The 27,493-nt window shown below is 46.3% G+C and overlaps 1 protein-coding gene across 2 annotated transcripts in view; it reads right to left on the bottom strand.

Moving 5' to 3' along the window:
* LOC138855453 (transmembrane protein 272-like) overlaps nt 1-27,493 on the bottom strand; it is a gene marked incomplete at its 5' end in the record, with an annotated part of 77,756 nt that overhangs the window by 7,994 nt on the left and 42,269 nt on the right. The window contains 2 exon segments of one of the 2 annotated variants that reach the window (XM_070104923.1): nt 13,788-13,919; nt 23,072-23,224. In XM_070104923.1, coding sequence (XP_069961024.1) covers nt 13,788-13,919; nt 23,072-23,224 — 285 coding nt within the window. 2 annotated transcript variants of the gene reach the window in all.

Genomic DNA, 27,493 nt, shown 5'->3' with positions numbered 1-27,493 from the left:
CATTGCACAGTTACTGATGACGCACTGATTATTATTATTATTATTAAAGATTAGCCGGTATTCTCCCGGCCTGGGCCTTTTCCAAGTGGTGGCCCGGCCTTGGCTCCCTCTTTAGGGAGTGTCTGAGACCTAAGTCTCCCATGGGAGGAGGCACAAGTACCTCCTCATCTTTGGGACCAACTGTCCCCAGGCCTAGCCACAAGCTAGGCCTCTCTGGTCTGCCATCCCCGCCCCAAGGGGACTAATGGGAATGACAGTCTTATGAGCTAAAGGCTCGGACTCAGGCACCTACCCTACCCTAGAAGGGCTGGGCATGGTGTTGATGAGACGCACTGATTCTATTCTATTCTATTTGATTCACCGGTAATCCCGGCCCAGGTCTCTTCCATTTTGGTGACCCGGCATTGGCTCCCCGGGTAGGGAAGTGACATTTATCGTTACTTGCACCTGTGTGGCAGGTCTTCAGCAGGAAGGGGGGGTACCTCACCGGCCCTATGGCCAGATGACGTACCAAACGTTAGTGTGCACTAACAGTGGCTGGTGTGCAGTGCAATGGAGGCCCAAAGCAGGCCCTTGCAGCAACTTCAGCGGGGGGGCGGATGACATGCAAGGACTGGAAGTAAGGTTTCCAAGTCCCTGACAGCTAAGTACACAAGATGTGCTGCCTCATTCTCTCGGGTCTGCCCTACTGGGGTCATTGGGAAGTGTCACGGCGAAGGGGCATCGTAGCCGGGCAGTCTAACAGGTAGTGCACCAAGGGCTGCGGAACCATTCGGTCACAATGGGCACAGAGCTCCTCTCGTGCCCGTTCAACAATCCACGCAGTGGTGGGATACCCTAAGCGTAGGCGGTGGATATGCACCCTCAGTTCCCTGGACTGTGTCCGAAGACTTGGAGGGGGCACCCTGTGGGTCGCCCTGACATACCAACAGAGGCTCCGTGACTCCCCAGGGTCAGGGAATGGGCGCCTCGCCGCACCAGCAGCCAACAGCGCAATCTGGCTGAGGCTGATGGAGATCGCAGCATGTGGCTGTGCCTCGAGGGTTGCAGTCCTAGCAGCCTCATCTGCAGCATCATTGCCAGGGATACCCACATGGCTCGGGATCCAGTTGATGGTAGCCCTGCGACCCTGGGCCATGAGAGTCTGCAGGTCACCCCGGATGGATGTGATTAAGTGTATGTTGTCCTTTGGCTCTCTGTGCATAAGCGCTTGGATTGCTGCCTTGGAATCAACGTGGATGATGGGGGGATGCTGATGGTCTGCAAGAGCATGCCGCAGAGCTTGTTGGATGGCAAAGAGTTCGGCCTGGAGGATGGTGCAATGGTCTGGGAGGCGCCAACCTGCTGTCAGATTGCTGTGGAACATCCCAGCAGCTGTGCGGCCTGCCACTGGGTCTCTGGAGCCATCAGTGTAATATGGCACACACCCTGGGCCTTCCGCACCCACAATGCTAGCCGAGGCAAGGTGGTGCAGAATGTCCCGGGTGCAATGCCTCTTGCTGTCTGGTAGGGTTGTCCAGCTCACCGCAAACAGCTCTGGTGCCCAAGGGGGTGGCACCGTGTAGTTCGCTGCCAGTCTGTCGCAGCCTCCCGCCTGGAGCAATGTCATGGGCAAGAGCTTCTGTGTGGCATCTGCTACCGACCACATCCATCGGCGGCCGGGATGCAGTGGAATGACCTGTCCCTGGCGGACCCGTAAATCTCTCATCAGTCTGTCAGCCCCTGGGAGTCGGAGATACTTTGCAATCCTCCTGGCAGCTACCAGTTGGATCCTGTCTTCAAGAGGCTGTAGCTGCACCTCAAGGTTCAGAGCCACTGCATTGGCCCACCTAGGAGCCCCCAGCATGGCCCGTACAGCTGTGTTCTGGATGACACAGAGGGATTTGATGTTTGTGGGTCTGGCGTGAACCAGAGCAAGTGCCCCATAGTCAACGAGGGAACGTATTGCCTGGATGTAGAACAACCTCATGACCTCGAGGCTGGCCCCAACCCTAGGGTTGGCCATGGCACTCAATGCCCTGACCCTCTGCAGAGCCCTCTCTTTAATGTGGCGCACATGTTTCTGGAAGGTGAGGTGCCTGTCAATGTAGATGCCAAGGTACCTATAACTGTGAACCCACTCCAGGTCGATGCCCAGGACCCGCAGCCTCTGACTGGGCACCTTGGTGCGAAGGATCATGGCTTTGGATTTCGCCGCAGATAGCTTGAGTCCCAAGTGACGGCAGGTGGAAGCCAGCAGATCGAGGTCCTCCTGGGCACGCTGCAAAAGCCGGCGCTTCCTAGGTACGACAAGTGCCAGGTCATCGGCATAGCTGAGGAGGATGGTCCCTCTGGAGAAAGGCAGGCACACCAGCTGATGCATCAGTACATTGAACAGGGTGGGACTAAGCACCCCGCCCTGTGGAGTGCCGTTGTCCAGGGTCTTGAGAGAAGAGGCATGCCCCTGGAAGCATACCCGGGCCCGCCTGTCCTGGAGATAGGAACGAAGCCATGAAAGCAGCCTGCCTTTAATCCCCCTGCGGGCCAAGAGTGAGAGGATGGCAGGTGCACTGGCTAGCTCAAAAGCTTTCTCGAGGTCAAGAAAGACAACAATGTGGGCTTGGGCGTCCGACCCAATGCCGGTCAGTAGAGTGGTAAGGCTTTCGAAAGTGCCCACTCCTCTGGTGAAGCCATAGAGGTGTTTATGAGGAGGGCCAAGCTTCCACCTCAGGCGCTCCAACACCATCCTTTCAGACACCTTCGAGATGCAACTGGTGAGGGAGATGGGTCTCACACTGCCAGGATCCCCAGGTTTAGGAATCGGTATGATGTCAGCCTCCTTCCATACGACAGGGAGTTTGCCAGCTCGCCAAGTCTGGTTGATGACTCCCAGGACAGCTGAATGTCCAGAATGGCCAGACCGAGTGATCATGCCATAGGTGATACCATCATGCCCCGGAGCAGTATCTCGATGAGATGTGAAGGCTGCCTGGAGCTCCTGGTCGGTGAAGTCTTCATCCGTGACATCCCCAGCCTGGCATGCTGCTTGGATCACCATCACCCTTCTAGGAAGGAGGGTGGCTTGGAGGTCCTGGAGATCCTGAGGCAGTTGAGCCATGGCCGCTCTGGAGGTGAATATGTCCACCAGACGCTCTGCCTCCGTTGCGGGGTCTGGGTGCAACCGAGCCACACTGCGACGCTGCCCAGTGGCCAATCGTAACTTGGTCCAAATCTCAGATAAGGTGGAGGAGTAGCTGAAGGAGGCACACCACTCGAACCATTTAGCCTGCCGGACCCTGTGTGAGACATGGCGTGCATGCCGCACCAGTTCCCTGAGCAGACGCATGGACTCAACCGTGGGATTACGCCTGTGCATCTTGCGTACAACATTGATGCGGTGGTTCTGTTCCCTGATGTCCTCATTGTAAAACCACCAGTCACGTTTATATGACCCTCCGCCTGTAATCTTAGGTATTGCTGCCTCAGCTGCACATGTGAAGGCCACCTGCAAGCTTTGAGCCGCCTCATCTGGGTCTTCTGGAAGGGGAGACTCCGCCCACCAACGCTCAATGACCTCCTGGAAGCACTGCCAGTCGGCCTTTTTTAGATTCCATCTGGGGGTAGGTGTGGGGAGCGGGCACCGCTGGACCATCAGCGTAGTGACCACTGCAAAGTGATCACTGGTGAGACGGGGGTGGACCTCCCATCTCGCGCCCGAGAGAAACCGCCTAGAGATGAGTGTGACATCCAAGCGGCCACCATAGTGATGGGTTGGCTCACCATTATTGAGGAGGGCGATCTCAGGGACCTCCTCCAGCACAGCCGCAAGGTGCCTCCCAGCTGCGTTGGTAGGAGAGACAGAAGAAAGTATTGGGTGGTGGGCATTGACATCCCCAGCCACAACAAGACCCTCCTGTGGGGCGAGTGCTGCCACCTCTGAGATGTCAAGGGTGTACCGAGAGCTTCTGTAAATATTGTAAACCACGAGAGGTCCATCCGCCAGGTGTAGGGTGACAGCCTGAACCTCTACGCCCTCCCCACAGTCGATGGGGTCAGTGGAGATTGAATGAGGGATAGTGGTCCTGACGTAGATCGCCGTGCCCCTGCCAGTCCCTTCCAGGCGTTGAAGGTAGGCAGAGAATCCCGGAATACGTGGCTGCATTTGACGTGACAAATCGGTGAGTGTTTCCTGAAACAGGAAGACATCAACCTCATCCTGAACTGCAGCTTCAATCACTAAGTGAATTTTCCGCTGCAGCCCACAAATGTTCCACTGGAGGATCTTCAAGGGCCGCAGAGGTGGCTCACTGATTCCATCTCTGCCTGGGACTCGTCGTCCGTTGTTGGCGACTCCGGGGCCTCCTCCATCACAGACTGGAAGGACTCCTGGATGATGGCTTGAAGTTCCATTGAGTCTTTCCTGTCCAGTAGGACCACGCCCAGCATCCATGACAGGAGCTGCCTGCAGGCGCCCCTGTCCTCTGCCGACGGCAGCAGGCGACAGAGGAGCGCTGAGATGACCCCGATGGTTTTCTTCAGTCGATCCGGAAAGGATTCGATCATTACCTCTGCAGGCATTGAGCTGGACGACCCGTCGAGGCGGGGCTGGGTCACTGGGTATGTCTGGGTGGCTGTCGACACTGCAGCAGCATAAGCTGGGTGCACCCTGGGCCCGGCATGAGTGGCCATGGGCTTCCAAGTCCCCTGGCGGGGAACCTCTGCCTGTCGCTGGCCGGTCACAGGAGGGGCCTGTCCTTGGGAAGAGGCCTGCTGGCCGTATGGCAAGGAATGTTGGTGCCAAGCTGGGACCTGCTGGGCAGTGTGCCTGGCCTGTGGCTGTTTTTCCCAATGATTCTGCCTTCTTGGCCACCTTGCCATCTGACGCCGCAGTTGACCGCGCTGCTGCAAACCAGTGTCTGCCCTCTGATGCCCCCGCTGGGAGCCCAGTGCTGGGAACTCGCTGGTATTGCCCTCCTGCGGTATCCGGGGAACCGTGATTGGAGCCCATGCTGACTGTTGCTGGGCAGTTCCAAGGCTGGGTGGCATTGGGGCTGTCGGGTCGTTCCGATGACGAACCTGCTGCCAGTGCTGCACCATCACAGGACAGCTCCGGTTCCAGGCATGGTGCCTCTTTGAGCAGTTGGCACACTTGGGCGCTGGCCGAAGGGCTTCGCCAGGTGGATGTTTGAGGATTGCAATGCAGTCCTTCGAGTCGTGTGCCTTGCTGCACACACCACACTTCTTCTCTCGCTGGCAGGTGGCTGCAATATGATTGAACCCCTGGCAGTTGAAGCATTGTACTGGGCCTGACAGGTATGGTCGGGTCTTGAATCTTCCCCAGACCCCAAGGTCCAGGTGCGTGGGAAGTGGACCTTTGTGGTGGATCAGCACCTGGCGGGTGGGCACCTTGTTCACCGTTGCAGTGAGTCGCTCCGCCTTGACAATATTGGGCACTTCCAAAATGGGGTCCAGTGGGAGGGGCACAGGGACGTGTAAAAGCACCCCCTTGTACACCTTCTCCGAAGCAAGCAGTTCCACCATGCTGGGATGGGTCACAACCAGCCCCTTCAACTCCTCGTAAGAGTCTTCGTCCCGAGGAATGACCAGAACCTCGTTCCTGAGAGTGAACTCGCAGCGGAACTTGAGGTGGGGGAGACCTTCCAGATACCTTACAAACCCGTAGTTGGGAACCTTGAATTTGTTGAAGGCCCTGGTTGCTTGTGCCCGAGCTGAGCGGGAATTCCTCCTTCCACGTGGAGTCAACCAGTCCCCGTCCACTGTGGAGGCCAACGCAACTGGTGTAGGGACCTGGGATGGCTCCATCCTTGCCACTTGAGGAGCTACTTCCTCCTGGCTTCCTTCCACGACCCCTATGGCCATCTGGGGGTGCAAGTCTTCTTGGGTAGGGGCTGCCGACGGACCTAGTGGCAGATTGGCAGGCACAGTAGTCTCCACTGCATCCTTGGCCTTCTTGGTGGGGGCTCCCACCTGCCCCACGTCGTCCTCCAACTCGTCCCCGCATTCCAAGGAACGTTTAGGCCGCTCTCCCGGATCTGTCATGGTGACTGTAGGTGTGGGGACAGAGCCAGCAGCAGAGCTGCTGCCTGTGACCTCACAGCTGCCCACACTGGGTGCAGAGCTGTGAGGCTCAGAGCCCCAGTCGGGGCCCGTAGCCACCCTCTCGTGGCTCACTGTTCTGAAGCACTGAACACAGTCCAAGGATCACCAGGAATGACGCTAATCTGTGCATAAACTAACACAGATTTGCGAACACAATACACACTGTTTTCCAATCTTCGTCCACTCGACAATCCTTCTTGATGTGAATCCCGATGATATGACACCTGAATGACTTTTTTGTCATATCCTGTTTGTCTCTGATGCCCTTGAGACGCACTGAGAAATGTGAAAGTACTTGAGCTAAAGAATTCCACCCCCTGTGGCTTGTATCACATATTTATTAGTGTACAATATATTTTCTTAGTGTGATAATGTGTTTCCCATATTATCATTTTGTATATTATTATTGATTACAATTTAATATAACTGTACCTCTAGAAATCAATTTTTTTTTGACAACAAATGCCCCTTAGTACTTAATTAAATTCTGCAAGACTGTTTTCTTGCATTTTTTTATTTCGTTCAGTTTCCACTAACTGAAGAATTAGTTCCATTTTTTGTGGAGTTTTCAGGTTTGTGCAGTAACTTAATTATTTCCCTATCTGAAGTATTATTAACTTTCATTTGTTCTTTGTGACCACATTAGCATATACAGATATATTTACATTTTTAATTTTGTTTATTTCTTCTATTTTAGTTGTTGATTTGATTTTTGTAAGACGTTGTAACTTACTCTCCAGATTTGTTTCAGTTTAAGAGTATATTATTCTTTAGTTATTCTGATACTTTTCTACATATATTTAGTTGTGTTAGTAAATTTAAGTGTCATATATCATGTCTCTTTACATAGTTTTGTTTTGTTTAATATTGAGATTTTCCATTGTTCTTGTGTGTTGGGTCTCGCGTCAGGAATCACTTGTTTTGTTTCCTGGCAAACCTGACCAAACCAGCTATGTCTGACTTATCTTTTTTTATCCAGTGTTGCTGATGCAGATGCAATTACCATTACAGATGATGTAACTAATTATGCAAATGTGCCACATCCAGACGTTCATGGCTCATCGTTCTCAGTCTTCAGGCGATCCCAGATCTTATTCTTACATACGTGAACCCTTAGATACTGTTCCTGTGTTTGACGGTAACACTGGAAACCTTGAGACTTAATTTGTTGCTGTTCGGAATGCAGCTAATAATGCTGCCAGAGGTCGAGCTGCAGAAGCTGGTTTCACCATACTAGCTTAAGACAGTTTCGGTCTCCCTTGCCTGGTGTTGTTAAGGTCTCATTAGTTCTCGGGTTTGCGACGACTTCACTAGCTGGTTTCAATGTGAGAGTTTCTTTTGTACTTACTCTTTCAAACCAGCTTGTTCCAATCCATATTTGTTGTTGTCCCAGCTTGATCTTGCAGCCCAGTCTCTGAGTTTGGTCCTTGCGGAAGGCAGATAATTTACCTTAGATTTTGGTAAAAATGGTACCGCCTTCTGGTGTTTCTATGTTTACGGTCAAACTGATCACTGTTGCTATGGAGTCCATGACAGTTCTTAAGGCGCAAGCGTTAACTGATCCAGATTCCTTCCTAACCTCTTTGAAACCTGTTTCCCAAGGGTTTGCTACCACTGCAACTGATACTTTGACCATCCTTCTGACCCTGTATACTTTACCTCTAACAACCTGACTGACACTCGTACTGACTCTTGTTGCTCCTGACCGTCACGACCGGTGATTAGGACACCCAAAGTGTCAACCAATGTCATTAATTTTGACTTCTCTCAGTCACGGCAAGTGTTAGCCACTGCCACTGAATTTAACTCCCTTAGGTTACGTGAACACTCAGCATATATATTAATCTTGCCTTAGTACAGTTGGGGGTTAAATACCTTGTAGAGGTAATCGGTTACTATTTCTGTCATTACAGTGCCACCTTTGCCATACTTGTAATCTTTGGTTAACTGTGTCATTTTGCCGTTGCTGCGTGTCAACACATTATTCTACCTTACTGCTTAGATTCTTAAACTTTAGAAGTTACTTTGCATGTCTAAGTTCATATGACTGTGTCAGTCTCTTTAGCTGTGGGTTACTTTCTACTGTACAATAATTGTTCATCACGTCTGTGAGTTCTGGACATTAAGAGATGTGACTTGTGAGCGCCAAGTTATCCTTACCTGTTTAATATATTCTATCCTCTAGAACCCATATAGACCACCTGAATAGCGATCGATCGATCTCCTCTGATTCTTACTCTAATCCAGCAAGATTCATTATGCTTTCAGTATGATCTACGAATTTTATATATATTTTTCTTTTTTTACAACATTATTTTGCCTAGTATAGAATCACTGCCTGGTATTTATTTCTGTAACATCTGCCAGTTCATTTATATTGGGTGTATTAGACTGCCTGCATGACGAGGTCGTCCTGCACATAGCGCAATCTGAGCTGTCAATAGTATGTTACGTACATAATTAGGAGACCGTACTTAGTGTCACAGCACAGGAATGGGATGGTCGAGTCACTGAAAAGACACCGATGAGCCCCGGAGCCAGCCATGGACATAATCATCCAGGATGTAGACAGAGCCCATAGGATTATGGCTGCGGGACGTCACAAACACCTATCAAATACACACCAGGAGAGCAAATGTGTATTTCTCTAACGCCTCCAAAGATATCTTGAGTTCTTAGCTAAGATGTATTCCTGACACACATATATTATGCAGGTGTACAGATAATTTAATCACATGTTCACATGAACATAAATATCCTTCTGACATACTCATGTATTTAGGAATTCTACGGACTTATACAATTTTACTCAGTCATCCTATTGACATGTACAGACATACTTAAATATTGCAGAAGTGTACGCATACACTGACATTATGCAGTTATACACAGATATACAACTTACAGCCATATCATATTTATAGGCCATGAGGGCACACTTATTAACACATACTATAACCATACATACCCATGCTAAGCCAAACCACAATCATACACACACATACTAAGCCATCACCTGATCATACACACATACTAAGCCATCCCTTGATCATACACACATACTAATGCATCATACAAGCAAGTATCCCATCTCTTACATCTAACGACTTTCTGGTCCAAGCCGCATAAAGCTAATTTCCACAGTATGAACATATTTTAACTCGGAAAAACAGAGGGACCTCGTTCTGGGACTTTGCAAAACCCACACATACACACACACACACACACACACACACACACACACACACACACACACACACACACACACACACACACACACACACACACCTGATCCTTCCCCTCCCTCTTTCACCCTCCCCCTCCCCACCTCTCCCTCTTTCCCCCTCTCCCTCTCCCACTCACCCACTTGCTTCTCCCTCCTTCCCACTCCCACTCCTCACTACTCTCCCACATAGCCACAGTTCCTCCACTACCTCCCCCCCCCACACTCTGACATACACAATACTAACCTAACATACAGAATTACATAGGGTTTCCCACTCTGAGGCAATCAGGATAAAACAAAAATGGGTTGCCAGAGAGCAACAAGAAAAACCAAGGGACAGGAGGAGGAAACTGCAAAGGAAGATTGGGCAGCAGAGCTCACAAAAAGGGAACATGAATGGGAAAAGAAACTAGAAGAACTTAGCATGAGAATGGAAGAGAGGATAGACATGGAAAGCAGGAAGTGGGAGGTGCAAGTCAAAGCAGCAGAGGCCAGGATACAGAGTTTAGAAGAGGAACTGAAAAATCTGAAACAGCCTAAAGAACTAAAGAACATTTTGGGATTGACAACAGAGACTGCTACCTCAGTCACAAATAAGGGGACTGTAGGGAAAGAAGGAGCAAAACTGCATGTAGAAGCTCAATCAGTGGAGACTGTAGTAAATGAAAGAGCTAAGCTATATGTGGAGGACCTAACAGACCACAGCAGAGCCCAGGGAAAGCCGAGAAGGGAAAATGACAGGCCACTGAGCCCAAGTACATTAGCTAGTGAAACTGAAGAAAGGAAAGCTGCAATGGAGGAAATCAAATTGAATGAGGGGATACACAGGGATATGCAGTGGGAGAATGAAAGGGTGAGGTCAGTCTTTGTGTATGGGCTCCAGGAAGTTGAAAGGGAAACATATGAAGCAAGAAAACAAGGGGAAAAAGCAGTTGAAAGCATCATGAAAGCAATTGGAGAAGACGACATGACCTAGCTGGAAAATTTTCGGAGAATAGGGGGGTTTGTAAAAAAAGAACCCGGCCAGTGAAAGTGACCTTCAAGGCAGAATCGACTCGGAACAGGATCCTGCAGGAGAAAGCACAATTAAGGGACATGCCGGCATACAGGAAGGTGTATCTCGACCGCGACAGAACACAAGCAGAAAGGCAGAAACAGAGAGATGGTACAAAGGCGAAAAGAGGGAAGAGAGGGGATGGAGAAGACAGACAGGAGATCCCAGACACAGGAAGATCAAATACAGCCTCCCTCACAACTTCCTATAGAAGCCTCCCAACCAGGTCAACCCCAGTGCAACCAAACACTCTAAACCAAAACACCCATGCCACATCCTATGCCCCCACCCACTGCATTACAAACTCCACCCCCACAGCAACCACCCATAGTTCCTTATCAGGTCTCCCACTTCCCCAACCCCAATACACCTCCCAGACCACAATCTTAGAAAAGAAGTTGAAGGTGTGGTATACAAATGCAGATGGAATAACAAATATGAGGAGTGGCACGAAAGAATCAAGGAGACATCCCCAGACATAATAGCACTCACAGAAACAAAACTCACCAAAATAATAACAGATTCAATCTTTCCATCCGGATATCAAATCCTCAGGAAAGACAGAGGGAGGAGAGGGGGAGGAGGAGTTGGACTGCTCATTAAAAACCAGTGGGGGTTTGAGAAAATGGAAGGAATGGATGGCACGGGCGAAAGGGACTACATAGTAGGAACAATCCAGTCTGAGGGACATAAGGTGATAATTGCAGTAATGTACAACCCACCACAGAACTGCAGGAGGCCAAGAGAAGAATACGATGAAAGCAACAGAGCAATGGTCGACACACTAGCCGAGGTGGCCAGGAGAGCACACATGGGGGGAGCAAAGTTACTAGTTATGGGTGATTTCAATCACAAGGAGATTGACTGGGAAAACCTGGAGCCCCATGGGGGTCCCGAAACATGGAGAGCCAAGATGATGGATGTGGTACTGGAAAACCTCATGCATCAACATGTTAGAGACACTACCAGAGAGAGAGGAGAGGATGAACCAGCAAGACTGGACCTTGTAGTCACCTTGAGTAGTTCTGGCATCGAGGATATCATGTATGAAAGGCCCCTGGGAGCTAGTGATCATGTGGTTCTGTGCTTCGACTACATAGTTGAGCTCCAAGTGGAAAGAGCAGCAGGAATAGGGTGGGAAAAACCAAACTACAAAAGGGGGAACTACTCAGGCTTGAGGAACTTCTTTCAAGACATTCAGTGGGAGAGGGAACTGACAGGAAAAGCAGTACAAGAAATGATGGACTATGTGGCAACAAAATGCAAGGAGGCAGAGGAGAGGTTTGTTCCCAAGGGAAACAGAAATAATGGTAAGAAAAGAACGAGTCCTTGGTTCACCCAAAGGTGTAGGGAGGCAAAAACTAGGTGTACTAGAGAATGGAAAAGGTACAGAAGACAGAGAACTCAGGAAAATAAGGAGATTAGCCGAAGAGCCAGAAACGAATATGCACAGATAAGAAGGGAGGCTCAGGGGCAATACGAAAATGACATAGCATCGAAAGTCAAGACTGACCCGAAGCTGTTGTACAGCCACATCAGGAGGAAAACAACAGTCAAGGACCAGGTAATCAGACTGAGGAAGGGTGATGGGGAATTCCCAAGAAACGATCGGGAGGTATGTCAGGAGCTCAACACAAGATTTAAAGAAGTATTTACAGTGGAAACCAGTAGGACTCCAGGAAATCAGAGCAGGGGGGTGCACCAGCAAGTGCTGGATGAGGTACATATAACCAAGGAGGAGGTGAAGAAGCTGCTATGCGAACTTGACACCTCAAAGGCGGTGGGACCAAACAACATCTCTCCGTGGGTCCTTAAAGAGGGAGCAGAGATATTGTGTGTACCATTAACAAAGATCTTCAACACATCATTTGAAACTGGGCAACTCCCCGAGGTATGGAAGATGGCAAATGTAGTCCCAATTTTTAAAAAAGGAGACAGACATGAGGCACTAAACTACAGACCTGTATCACTAATGTGTATAGTATGCAAGGTCATGGAGAAGATCATCAGGAGGAGAGTGGTGGAGCACCTGAAAAGAAACAAGTGTATAATTGACAACCAGCATGGTTTCAGGGAGGGAAAATCCTGTGTCACAAACCTACTAGAGTTCTATGACAAGGTGACAGAAGTAAGACAAGAGAGAGAGCGGTGGATCGACTGCATTTTTTTTGGACTGCAAGAAGGCCTTCGACACAGTTCCTCACAAGAGGTTACTGCAAAAGCTAGAGGATCAAGCACACATAACAGGAAAGGCACTGCAATGGATCAGAGAATACCTGACAGGGAGGCAACAACGAGTCATGGTACGTGACGAGGTGTCAGAGTGGGCGCCTGTGACAAGCGGGGTTCCACAGGGGTCAGTCCTAGGACCTGTGCTGTTCTTGGTACATGTGAATGACATAACAGAAGGGATAGACTCAGAAGTGTCCTTGTTTGCAGACGATGTGAAGTTAATGAGAAGAATCAAATCGGATGAGGATCAGGCAGGACTACAAAGAGACCTGGACAGGCTACAAGCCTGGTCCAGCAACTGGCTCCTTGAGTTTAGCTGCCAAATGCAAAGTCATGAAGATTGGGGAAGGGCAAAGAAGACCACAGACACAATATAGTTTAGATGGCCAAAGTCTGCAAACCTCACTCAAGGAAAAAGATCTGGGGGTGAGTATAACACCGAGGATATCTCCCGAGGCGCACATCAATCAGATAACTGCTGCAGCATATGGGCGCCTGGCAAACCTACGGATAGCGTTCCGATACCTCAGTAAGGATTCGTTCAAGACTCTGTATACCATTTACGTCAGGCCCATACTGGAGTATGCAGCACCAGTTTGGAATCCACACCTAGTCAAGCACATCAAGAAATTAGAGAAAGTGCAAAGGTTTGCAACAAGACTAGTCCCAGAGCTACAGGGATTGTCCTACGAAGAAAGGTTGAGGGAAATCGGCCTGACGACACTGGAGGCCAGGAGGGTCAGGGGAGACATGATAACGACATATAAAATACTGCACAGAATAGACGAGGTGGACAAAGACGGGATGTTCCAGAGATGGGACACAGACACAAGAGGTCACAATTGGAAGTTGAAGACTCAGATGAATCAAAGGGATGTTAGGAAGTATTTCTTCAGTCATAGAGTAGTCAAGCCGTGGAATAGCCTAGAAAGTGAAGTAGTGGAGGTGGGAACCATACATAGTTTTAAGGCGAGGTATGATACAGCTCATGGAGCAGGGAGTGAGAGAGGACCTAGTAGCAATCAGTGAAGAGGCAGGGCCAGGAGCTATGACTCGACCCCTGCAACCACAAATAGGTGAGTACACACACACACACACACACACACACACACACACACACACACACACACACACACACACACACACACACACACACATACACACACAAAGACATACCTGCAAGAAACCAGGCGATAGTGGCAAGAGAGACTATCCCACCCAGAACCTTCATGGGAAAGGAGACTTTGCCATTATGTGATGATCTCTTGGCCATTCCACCAGTGCCGATACCGAGCAACATAACCACACCTGCAACACAAGGGATCTTAGAAACAATCAGTTCACTAGCTTTAATGAACTAGCTTCAATTCACTTGCTTTAAATAACTAGTGCTATTATGACTACTGAGGTGGTGGTCAGAAATTACCACCAGGAACTAATGTCTTGATGTTTATGTTACAGTGGTAAGGAACGGTGTGTGTGTGTGTGTCTGTATTCACTTATCTGTACTTACCTATTTGTGGTTGTAGTGGTCGATTCGTAGGTCTTAGCCCCACCTCTTCGCTGGTTTCTGTGAGAGCTATGATGTCTGGTGATGCCTTTTTTACTCTTTCATGCCACTTCTCCCACTTATTTGTTATTCCATCAGCGTTTGTGTACCATACCTTCAGTTTCCTCTCCAACACTGGTTTGGGGGGCCTGTGAGGGTGGGGGACCTGGTATTGTACTGTGGGACTCTATAGCTGAGTGTTGGGTGGGAGCTGTGAGTATGGATTGTAGTTTGTGTTGGGATGGTGTGATTGATTGTGGGGTTCTGAGGATGGTTCTGTGTGTGCTTGCTCGTGTTGCTCTGTCCTGCTCTGATTGACCTCTGCTGGTTCCGTCCTTGTCTCCCTTCCTAGCTCCTTATACTTTTGTGTCCTCTCCCTCAGGTGCTGTCATTCTGTTTGTGTTCTGTCTTTGTCTAGGAACACCCTCTTGTACTCTGCCAAGTACTTCAACCAAGGTTTCTCTTGGAGGATCCTGTTTTGTACTGTTTCTGTCCTGAAAATCAGCTTGATTGGTCATACCATACCCCCGGCCGGGATTGAACCCGCAGTCATAGAGTCTCAAAACTCCAGCCCGTCGCGGTTCAATCCCGGCCGGGGATATGGTTTGTTTGCAATCGTGTCATTACGATTTCTTGAGTCTTGATTGGTCATTTTCTCTTCTTCAAGTACCCCCCTATTCTCTGAAAATTTACAATCTCATCAGGAAGGATGTAGGAAAGTACTGGTTTGGTAATAGAGTTGTGGATGAGTGGAACAAACTCCCAAGTACAGTTATAGAGGCCAGAACGTTGTGTAGCTTTAAAAATAGGTTGGATAAATACATGAGTGGATGTGGGTGGGTGTGAGTTGGACCTGATAGCTTGTGCTATCAGGTCGGTTGCCGTGTTCCTCCCTTAAGTCAAGGTGACCTGACCTGACTAGTTTGGGTGCATTGGCTTAAGCTGGTGGGAGACTTGGACCTGCCTCGCATGGGCCAGTAGGCCTGCTGCAGTGTTCCTTCGTTCTTATGTTCTTATGTTCTTATGTCTTCTTCACCTAATTCTGTGATGATGTTATAAATCTCCTTTCTTTCTGCCTACCATCTTTCAGTGTGTGTCCTTCCCTCACTCTCAAGAAGCCCATGAATAAACACTGATTTTGCCATTTCCTCCTCCCATTGCCTTTTCCTCTGTGACTATGGTTCCTGTCTGTACGTGACCATTTTCTCCCTTGTTTTTTCCAGTAGCTCTTGGTAGCATGGGTGTGCCTCTACATTTGACCTGTCACCCTCTCCATCTGTGCTCAGCTGCTCTCCTCTTTCACTCCTTGGCCCTGATTGACAAGCCTTTATGACCTTAGCATAATTCATATCTCCATACTTCCTGTTCGGCCACCCAGTTTCATATGCTGTGTCTTCTCTGGTCAGTGCCCCTGTAACTCGCTTCAGCCTGTTTCATATGCTGTGTCTTCTCTGGTCAGTGCCCCTGTAACTCGTTTCAGCCTGTTTCATATGTTGTGTCTTCTCTGGTCATTGCCCCTGTAACTCGCTTCAGCCAGTTTCATATGCTGTGTCTTCTCTGGTCAGTGCCCCTGTAACTCGCTTCAGCCTGTTTCATATGCTGTGTCTTCTCTGGTCAGTGCCCCTGTAACTCGCTTCAGCCTGTTTCATATGCTGTGTCTTCTCTGGTCAGTGCCCCTGTAACTCGCTTCAGCCTGTTTCATATGCTGTCTTCTCTGGTCAGTGCCCCTGTAACTCGCTTCAGCCTGTTTCATATGCTGTGTCTTCTCTGGTCAGTGCCCCTGTAACTCGCTTCAGCCTGTTTCATATGCTGTCTTCTCTGGTCAGTGCCCCTGTAACTCGCTTCAGCCTGTTTCATATGCTGTGTCTTCTCTCGTCAGTGCCCCTGTAACTCGCTTCAGCCTGTTTCATATGCTGTGTCTTCTCTGGTCAGTGCCCCTGTAACTCGCTTCAGCCTGTTTCATATGCTGTGTCTTCTCTGGTCAGTGCCCCTGTAACTCGCTTCAGCCTGTTTCATATGCTGTGTCTTCTCTGGTCAGTGCCCCTGTAACTCGCTTCAGCCTGTTTCATATGCTGTGTCTTCTCTGGTCAGTGCCCCTGTAACTCGCTTCAGCCTGTTTACCTTATCTTCTAGAACCCTTATCCTGGCTACTGCAGTTTCGACTTGTGACTCCCAATTCTTCTTCTACTTCTACAACCTCTTTTCCAATATCACAGAAAGTTGTCTCCATTTTTGCAGAAAGCTCTCCTAATTTTCTCTCCCACTCTTGTGTGTGTGTGTGTGTGTGTGTGTGTGTGTGTGTGTGTGTGTGTGTGTGTGTGTGTGTGTGTGTGTGTGTGTGTGTGTGTGTGTGTGCAAAACCACTTAATTAAGATACAAAAAAATATTTATAAAAATGTTTTATTGAGAAATCATACAGTGAGAGATACAGTGTATTTTACACTGACTTTTACACTGACTTTTACACTGCATCACATTACATTCAATTTCAAATTCAAATTCAAAGTTTATTCTCTATAAGAATTACAATGCTGACATTACAGAATTCGGTTATTGTGTGGTTTACATGTAGTAAAATACTAATTACAGAGTGTACCACTAGAACACCTAGCATGGCTAGGCATTTCGGGCAGACTTATATTAATTCTTAAACTTAAAATATTACAAATTATGAGGTAAGTTGGTATTATGGCTAAGTGACTAAATACTAGTTTGTGAGTTTAGCAATGTGAATGCTTTTGTTTTGGCACTATACATAGTTTCAGTATTGGAGTATCACAGGCCAACTTATGACTAGTTAGGATTCATTATTTTAAGATTGAGATTGATATTTCTGTTTATGGTCAAATGGGTGAGTGAGTGTAAGTGTGAACCACCAGGTGGTATTCGTGTAGTTAGTTGACAGGGTGTATTAGGGAGATAAGATGTTTTCTGATGGTAGTTTTGAAGGTGATGAATGTGTCTGCAGTTTTAGAATTTTCAAGTAGGGTGTTCCAGATTTTAGGGCCTTTGACATACATTGAATTTTTGTAAAGGTTTAGTCGGACACGGGGAATGTCATAGAGATGTTTGTGTCTGGTGTTATGCCTGTGGGTTCTGTCACAACTATCAAGAAAGCGTTTTAGATCAAGGTTAATATTGGAATTTAAGGTCCTGTAGATGTAGATTGCACAGTAGTAAGTGTGGATGTACTGAACACTGAGTAAGTTTAGATCTATGAAGAGTGGGGGAGGGGTGTTGTCAGGGATGGGATTTAGTGATTATTCTTACTGCGGCCTTTTGTTGGGTTATTATTGGCTTTAGGTGTGTTGCTGCAGTTGATCCCCAAGCACAAATAGCATAGGTGAGGTATGGATAAATAAATGAGTGGTATAGTGTGACAAGGGCATTTTGCAGCACGTACTATCGTATCTTGGAGAGGATCCCAACCGTTTTGGATACTTTTTTGGTTATATGTTGGATATGGGTGCTGAAATTCAGATTGTTGTCGAGGTATAGGCCTAGAAATTTGCCCTCATTATGTCTGGCATTTAGAGTGTTATCGATCTTAATGTTAAGTTGCGCAACTCCTGCTCTGCTACCAAACATAATATAGTAGGTTTTGTCAGTATTAAGCGTAAGTTTATTGGCTGTCATCCAAGTCGATATTTTGACCAGCTCCTCGTTAACAATGGTGTTGAGGGTGGCAAGATTAGGGTGAGAGATGACATAAGTCGTGTCGTCAGCAAAGAGAATGGGGTTCAGGTGTTGGGATACATTTGGAAGATCATTGATGTATATGAGGAAGAGCAGGGGACCAAGGACACTTCCCTGCGGAACTCCAGTATCAAGTGGCCGTGTTGTTGATGCTGTGTCTTTAATGGTGACATACTGATACCTATTAGTAAGGTAAGATTTGAAATATGCAAGTGCATGGCCTCTTATACCATAATGGTCAAGTTTGTGGAGTAGGATGCCGTGGTCTACTGTGTCAAAAGCTTTTCTTAGGTCAATAAAAATTCCTAGTGGATATTCCTTATTTTCCAATGCTGTGTAAAGCAGATCTAGCATTTTTATGATAGCATCGTTAGTGCTTTTATTTTTCCTGAATCCAAACTGGCAGGGGTTGAGTATGTTTTGTGCCGTTATAAATGAATAGGTCTCCTGTGCACGAGTTTCTCAAAGATTTTGGATAGCAATGGTAAGTTTGATATTGACCTATAGTTGTTTAAATCTGTAGGGTCACCACCTTTATGTATTGGTGTAACCCTTGCCGTCTTGAGTAGTTTCAGGAAGGTGCTAGTTTCTAATGACTTGTTAAAAAGTAAATAAATAGCATGCAAAAGGACATGGGCCGCTCGCTTGTACAATAATGGTGGGACATGAGACAGATTCCCTGAGTTATTTTTAAGTGACTTTATAATCTCGGTGACTTCCGTGGGCTCAGTTGGTGCAAGATAGAAGGAATTAGGGAAATTCCCATCTAGGTAGTCCCTGGCAAGGGCATTGGTACGTGGGATTTTATTGGCGAGATTAGATCCTATGGTTGAGAAGAAGTCATTTATCTTGTTAGCTGTGTCAGTGGGATGTAGTGGTGTTTCATTAGGTTTAGTTAGGACAATATTCTTGGTTTTTTCAGTTTGTGGGTCCCTAGAATCTGAGAGAGTGTTTTCCAGGTCTTTTTTATATCTCCTCTAGTGTCTGTGAATCTACTGGAATAGTATAGTTGTTTGGCTTTCTTTATTACTTTGGTGAGAATTGATGAATAGTGTTTAAGAATATCTTTGTGTATTAAGCCCTGTCTATATTGCTTTTCATATTGGTGTTTCTTATCAATGGATTTCAGAATGGTGCTGGTTAGCCATGGGCAACCAAGCCGTTTGTTTGTGATCTGTTTCGTTTTTATAGGACAATGTTTGTTGTATAGTCTAAGTATTTTGTTAAGAAAAATGTCTGTCCAGTCATCAATACCATTTGCCTTGGAGAATTCTGTAGGCCAGTCAACAGTCTCTAGGTCAGCTATGAACTTCGTTATTGAGGCCTCGTCATGGAGTCTAAATGAGACTTTGTTGTATTCAAGTGGTGGTTTACTAATGTTTGTCAGGGGGAAGGTAGGGTAGTGGTCTGTAGTGCTATCTGTGATTATCCTTGATTTAAGGGGGGCTAGTATATTGGTCCATATGTGGTCTATTATGGTTGCACTTGTCTCAGTGAGCCTGGTTGGTTTAGTTATTGTTGGTATGAGAAGTGTGTTGTTCATATTGTTGATGAAATCAATTACAGGCTGATCATCTAGTAAGCCAAGGCTGATATTGAAGTCTCCAGCTAAGAGAAGCTGGTGCTTGTTCATTTGTCTGTTTGCTATTAGTGACTTTAGATTCTCACTGAAGTGTGGGATGTTTGTGTGAGGTATCCGGTAAATGGCACCAATTGTTATAGGCCTCTTAAGGTTTTTTACAGTAAAATTAGCAAAAATGTGTTCCCCATATTCATCAGTAAAGCAAGTGGTGCTAAGACAAGATAATTGGTTAGAGTAATAGATTACAGTACCACCCCCAACTTGGTTTGGTCTGCAGTTGTGGATTGCTGTGTATCCTGGTAGAGGGTAGATATCTATTGTGTCCTGCTTAAGCCAGGTCTCAGTAAGAATAATGCAGGAGAAGGGTGTCTTTAGTGATTCAAGGAGTGCCAGGAGGTCATCATAGTGTTTGCTTAAGGACCTGATGTTGTAGTTAAGTACTGATAGGCTTTTAGCATTGTTTAGGATAGTGGTGGCTTGTGATGCTGTATAATAAAGGCAGTTACTTTCCAATAGGTTTTGATTGGGTGTCAGATTATGGAGGTTTAGATCATGGTCAACGTGATCAATCATCTTCTAGGTTTAAATTATGGTTATTTATATCCTGAGTTGTGTGTTGAGTTCTAGTACTGATATCTGTAGTGGTGGGAAGTTTGGACAAGTATATAGCTAGAGTATTTTGGTCATGTAGAGTATAGTCACTACTACACATAATGAAGTTGATGTTGTCTGTGTGTTGTGCTGGAATGAACTAAAGTACAACTAGGTATAAACTAGTAATATAAAAATACAAATTAAAAATAGAACAAGACTCTCACTTGTAATTGCACTAAGGTCTAATAATGACTTTTGTGGAGTCTATGTTTTGAGCTAGAATGACCTATAGTACAATAGGTTTAATCTAATAATATAAAAATACAAATTAAAAATAGCACTAGTCTCTCACTAGTAATTGCACTATGGTCTAATATAGTGAATTTGGTATTGACTATGTCTTGAGTTAGAATGAGCTAGAGTAAAACTATGATTAATCTAATAATATAATAAAGGAACAAGACTCTCAATTGTAATTGCACTGAGGTCTTATATAAGTTGTTTACAAGAATTAGAGTATAACTAGATTTAAATTGACAGGATAAAATACACAAATTAAGGTAGCAAAAGAATAATAATAAAAAATGATAAAAATAAAAATGGCAATGACTTGGTTATAATATGCTAGTAAGATGGTAGACAGGATGATATAAAAGTTGTAGTTGAAAATACTAGTTTAAAAATGTATAGAATAAAAATGGTCAATAAAAGAAGTTTACAATAAGTTTGATCAATATAGTTTAAAGTAAAATTGGGCAATAATAGGGATTTAGAATAAAATTGGGCAATTGAGTATTTTTTAAAGTGAGGTAGAATTATTGAAGACAAGGTATGGTTAGTTTATAATAAGATAGAACAGTGATGTGGTAAGTTGTAAAAAAGAAGATAGATTCTGTAGATATTAAATACAATTAAGACTATGAGGTAGAATGGTCGTTGAATACAACAATGACAATCAAAAGTAGTTGGGGTATTAGAATTTTAGGGGGGCACAAATTTATGACAATATAACACTAACGGTGGACTATGGGTATTATCTGCACTTTACTCTGATTCTGTTAGTCCAGCCTCACTTAGGAATGTTTTAAGGTCATGTCCTGTAGAGATGAAGTATCTCTTAGGAATGTTTTAAGGTCATGTCCTGTAGAGATGAAGTATCTCTTAGGAATGTTTTAAGGTCATGTCCTGTAGAGATGAAGTATCTCTTAGGAATGTTTTAAGGTCATGTCCTGTAGAGATGAAGTATCTCTTAGGAATGTTTTAAGGTCATGTCCTGTAGAGATGAAGTATCTCTTAGGAATGTTTTAAGGTCATGTTCTGTAGAGATGAAGTATCTCTTAGGAATGTTTTAAGGTCATGTCCTGTAGAGATGAAGTATCTCTTAGGAATGTTTTAAGGTCATGTTCTGTAGAGATGAAGTATCTCTTAGGAATGTTTTAAGGTCATGTCCTGTAGAGATGAAGTGTCTCTTAGGAATGTTTTAAGGTCATGTCCTGTAGAGATGAAGTGTCTCTTAGGAATGTTTTAAGGTCATGTCCTGTAGAGATGAAGTGTCTGTTCCCAGTGGGCTGTTTACTAACTGCGATTTTCTGTCCTTTCGTACTTCAGCGTATAGAGTGACAGTTTACCGACAGCTTTCTGACAGACTGACAGCTTACCAACACACAGTGACAGTTTGATGACACACATTGACTCACCGTGAACAACAGTGACTCACCCTGAACAACAACAGTGACTCACTCTGAACAACAACAGTGACTCACTCTGAACAACAACAGTGAATCACCCTGAACAACAACAGTGACTCACTCTGAACAACAACAGTGAATCACTCTGAACAACAACAGTGACTCACTCTGAACAACAACAGTGAATCACCCTGAACAACAACAGTGACTCACTCTGAACAACAACAGTGACTCACACTGAGGAACACAGTGACTCACCCTGAACAACAACAGTGACTCACTCTGAACAACAACAGTGACTCACTCTGAACAACAACAGTGAATCACCCTGAACAACAACAGTGAATCACCCTGAACAACAACAGTGACTCACTCTGAACAACAACAGTGAGTCACCCTGAACAACAACAGTGAATCACCCTGAACAACAACAGTGACTCACTCTGAACAACAACAGTGAGTCACCCTGAACAACAACAGTGAGTCACTCTGAACAACAACAGTGACTCACACTGAGGAACACAGTGACTCACTCTGAACAACAACAGTGACTCACTCTGAACAACAACAGTGACTCACTCTGAACAACAACAGTGAATCACCCTGAACAACAACAGTGACTCACTCTGAACAACAACAGTGAGTCACCCTGAACAACAACAGTGACTCACTCTGAACAACAACAGTGACTCACTCTGAACAACAACAGTGACTCACACTGAGGAACACAGTGACTCACTCTGAACAACAACAGTGAATCACCCTGAACAACAACAGTGACTCACACTGAGGAACACAGTGACTCACTCTGAACAACAACAGTGAATCACCCTGAACAACAACAGTGACTCACTCTGAACAACAACAGTGACTCACTCTGAACAACAACAGTGACTCACACTGAGGAACACAGTGACTCACTCTGAACAACAACAGTGAATCACACTGAGGAACACAGTGACTCACTCTGAACAACAACAGTGAATCACCCTGAACAACAACAGTGACTCACTCTGAACAACAACAGTGACTCACTCTGAACAACAACAGTGACTCACACTGAGGAACACAGTGACTCACTCTGAACAACAACAGTGAATCACACTGAGGAACACAGTGACTCACTCTGAACAACAACAGTGAATCACCCTGAACAACAACAGTGACTCACTCTGAACAACAACAGTGACTCACTCTGAACAACAACAGTGAATCACCCTGAACAACAACAGTGACTCACCCTGAACAACAACAGTGACTCACTCTGAACAACAACAGTGACTCACACTGAGGAACACAGTGACTCACTCTGAACAACAACAGTGACTCACACTGAACAATAGTGACTCACCCTGAACAATGAGCCATATGGGGAGCAGAGGCTCAATCTTGCAGTGATTAATATTGATCCCTCCTATGATGACAAAAGTGATCCCGAACACTGGAACAATGATGGCAGCAGCGATGAACACCGGCCACTGTATCAGGGAGGCTAGGCAGTCACCTGTAACAGAACATATGTGAACATGACGAACACTGAACATAAGAGATTAGTTTAGTTAAATGGGGTTTCAACTCTATCTACTACACTTGGGTCATTAAGACTGAAGGCAGTCAGGATGTATACAAATCAATTTGTATGTATACAAATCTACGTTGGTAGGTAAGACACATAGGCAACAGTTAAGCAACTTTATTCCGAAACGTTTCGCCTACACAGTAGGCTTCTTCAGTCGAATACAGAAAGTAGGCAGGAACAGTAGAGATGTGAAGACGATGTAATCAGTCCATCACCCTTGTAGTCGTAGAATTTGAGGTTGTCAGTCCCTCAGCCTGGAGAAGTTCAGTTCCATAGTCTGGAACTGACTATGGATAGTTCCAGACTATGGAACTGAACTTCTCCAGGCCGAGGGACTGACAACCTCAAAATTCTACGACTTCAAGGGTGATGGACTGATTACATCGTCTTCACATCTCTACTGTTCCTGCCTACTTTCTGTATTCGACTGAAGAAGCCTACTGTGTAGGCGAAACGTTTCGGAATAAAGTTGCCTAACTGTTGCCTATGTGTCTTACCTACCAACCTGTCGGTATTGTATACCATTTTGATGTTCACAAATCTACGTATATGTATACTACTCCAGGTGTACGGATACACGTCTAGAAGTATGTATACAACTTAAGATGTGCATAAGATGTGATAAGTGAGCCTGGTTAAAGGGGTTTAAAGTCTATCTACTACACGAGGGTCACTAAGACCTACCGTGACCGTCTCACATCATACAACAATACATTATACCCTTAAAATAATGATACACCAAACCCTCAGGGTGTATGAACTGGGACAAATACACCTCTCCGTGTATATAACCTGCGAAAAATAAGGAACACTGCAGGAGGCCTATAGACCAATGGTAAAACACTGAATGTACGAACACCAGGCCTACAGACCCATGGTAACACACTGGGAGAGTGTACCAACACTAGGCCTACAGACCCTTGGTAACACACTGGGAGAGTGTACCAACACTAGGCCTACAGACCCTTGGTAACACACTGGGAGAGTGTACCAACACTAGGCCTACAGACCCTTGGTAACACACTGAGAGAGTGTACCAACACTAGGCCTACAGACCCATGGTAACACACTGGGAGAGTGTACCAACACTAGGCCTACAGACCCTTGGTAACACACTGGTAGAGTGTACCAATGCTAGGCCTACACACCCACGGTAATACACTGGGAGAGTGTACCAACACTAGGCCTACAGACCCATGGTAATACATTGGGAGAGTGTACCAGCACTAGGCCTACAGACCCTTGGTAACACACTGGGAGAGTGTTCCAACACTAGGCCTTCAGACACATTGTAACACACTGGGAGAGTGTACCAACGCTAGGCCTACACACGCATGGTAACACTAAGTATACAAACACTAGGCCAACACACCCATGGTAACACTATGAAAGTGTACCAACACTAGGCCTACAGACCCATGGTAATACACTGGGACAGTGTACCAACACTAGGCCTACACACCCATGGTAACACACTGGGACAGTGTACCAACATTAGGCCTATACATCCATCACAACAAACTGAGTCAGTGTACCAACACTAGGCCTACACACCCATGGTAACACACTGGGACAGTGTACCAACACGAGGCCTACACACTCATGGTAACACACTGGGAGAGTGTACAAACACTAGACCTCCAGACCCATTGTAACACTGGGACAGTGCACCAACACTAGGCCTACACACCCATGGTAACAACTGGGAGAGTGTACCAACACTAGGCCTACACACCCATGGTAACACACTGGGACAGTGTACCAACACGAGGCCTACACACCCATGGTAATAAACTGGGACAGTGTACCAACACTAGGCCTACACACCCATGGTAACACACTGGGACAGTGTACCAACACTAGGCTTACACACCCATGGTAACACACTGGGACAGTGTACCAACACTAGGCCTACACACCCATGGAAACACACTGGGAGAGTGTACCAACACTAGGCCTACACACCCATGGTAACACACTGGGACAGTGTACCACACTAGGCATACACACCCATGGTAACACACTGGGACAGTGTACCAACACTAGGCCTACACACCCATGGTAACACACTGATACAGTGTACCAACACTAGGCCTATACACCCATGGTAACACACTGGGACAGTGTACCAACACTAGGCCTACACACCCATGGTAACACACTGGGACAGTGTACCAACACTAGGCCTACACACCCATGGTAACACACTGGGACAGTGTACCAACACTAGGCCTACACACCCATGGTAACAAACTGGGACAGTATACCAACACTAGGCCTACACACCCATGGTAACAAACTGGGACAGTGTACCAACACTAGGCCTACACACCCATGCTAACACACTGAGACAGTGTGCCAACACTAGGCCTACACACCCATGGTAACACACTGGGGCAGTGTACCAACACTAGGCCTACACACCCATGGTAACACACTGGGACAGTGTACCAACACTAGGCCTACACACCCATGGTAACACACTGGGACAGTGTACCAACACTAGGCCTACACACCCATGGTAACACACTGGGACAGTGTACCAACACTAGGCCTACACATGCATGGTAACTCACTGGGACAGTGTACCAACACTAGGCCTACACACGCATGGTAACACACTGGGACAGTGTACTGTCATGGGGCTATAGGACCCAACATGTATTTATAAGTAACAGTTACTCTGGAATACCTAATTATATTGAATTGATGGGGACTCAGTTCTAAGTGTCATAAGGGCTGATCAACCTTATGACTGAGAGGCAGCTGGGTCAAGCCTTTTTTCTCAATATGATAGGTTATACTATACACACACACACACAATTTAAACAAGTAGTTTATAAAGTTGTATTTCTTTTTGTAACAGTAAAATAAGGTATAGTAGAATTGTGGTAACAAGAGAATTGTGCTTGGCAACAGTCTTTTGTTTTTGTGGGAGGAGATTAGCTAGGCTCCTCCCTCTCCCCTTTTCCCTCTCTCTCTTCTCTTGTTGACATGGAGGTGGCAAGATCTCTGGGTCCTTCTTTCTATCTTTTGGGGCATTGTGTGTGCTCCAGGGGTGAGTTTTTATAATTTAAGTTGTGGCCACCATACCCAGGGTGACTAAAGTGTGTCAAAACACTGGTTAGCCCAGAGTTATGTCAAGAAGAGAGAAGGACAAAAGTTGTTGGGATACACCATGTGGAGAACAGCTATGGAGTGTGTAGATCTTTGTTTTGAAAATGTGAGGCTGTAATTGTATATTCTGTACACATCTATTGAGAATACAGTTATATTTTTATAGTAGTAGTCTACATAACCTGTGAAGAGGGCTGGTGAAAGGATATCAGAAACACTCAGGATGATCAGCCATGATGTAAGTATTACCACTAGACAGATAAGGCCATTAAGTAAAAAGTTACCCCACACTAGAACATGTAGTGAGAACCTTACTGTCAAAGTAATAAGGGACAACCAACGTAACAATACCAACACTAAGACTACACACCCATGGTAACACACTGGGACAGTGTACCAACACTAGGCCTACACACTCATGGTAACACACTGGGGCAGTGTACCAACACTAGGCCTACACACCCATGGTAACACACTGGGGCAGTGTACCAACACTAGGCCTACACACCCATGGTAACACACTGGGGCAGTGTACCAACACTAGGCCTACACACCCATGGTAACACACTTGGACAGTGTACCAACACTAGGCCTACACATGCATGGTAACACACTGGGACAGTGTATCAACACTAGGCCTACACACCCATGGTAACACACTGGGGCAGTGTACCAACACTAGGACTACACACCCATGGTAACACACTGGGACAGTGTACCAACACTAGGCCTACACACCCTTGGTAACACACTGGGACAGTGTACCAACACTAGGCCTACACACGCATGGTAACACCCTGGGACAGTGTACCAACACTAGGCCTACACACCCATGGTAACACACTGGGACAGTGTACCAACACTAGGCCTATACACGCATGGTAACACACTGGGACAGTGTACCAACACTAGGCCTACACACCCATGGTAACACACTGGGACAGTGTACCAACACTAGGCCTACACACCCATGGTAACACACTGGGACAGTGTACCAACACTAGGTCTACACACCCATGGTAACACACTGAGGCAGTGTACCAACACTAGGCCTACACACGCATGGTAACACACTGG

This window comes from Cherax quadricarinatus, chromosome 95 (genome assembly GCF_038502225.1).
Source record: "Cherax quadricarinatus isolate ZL_2023a chromosome 95, ASM3850222v1, whole genome shotgun sequence".
NCBI lineage: Eukaryota > Metazoa > Arthropoda > Malacostraca > Decapoda > Parastacidae > Cherax > Cherax quadricarinatus.
The sequence above is the reverse complement of the archived record's forward strand: the minus strand, read 5'-3'. Positions and strand labels throughout refer to the sequence as shown.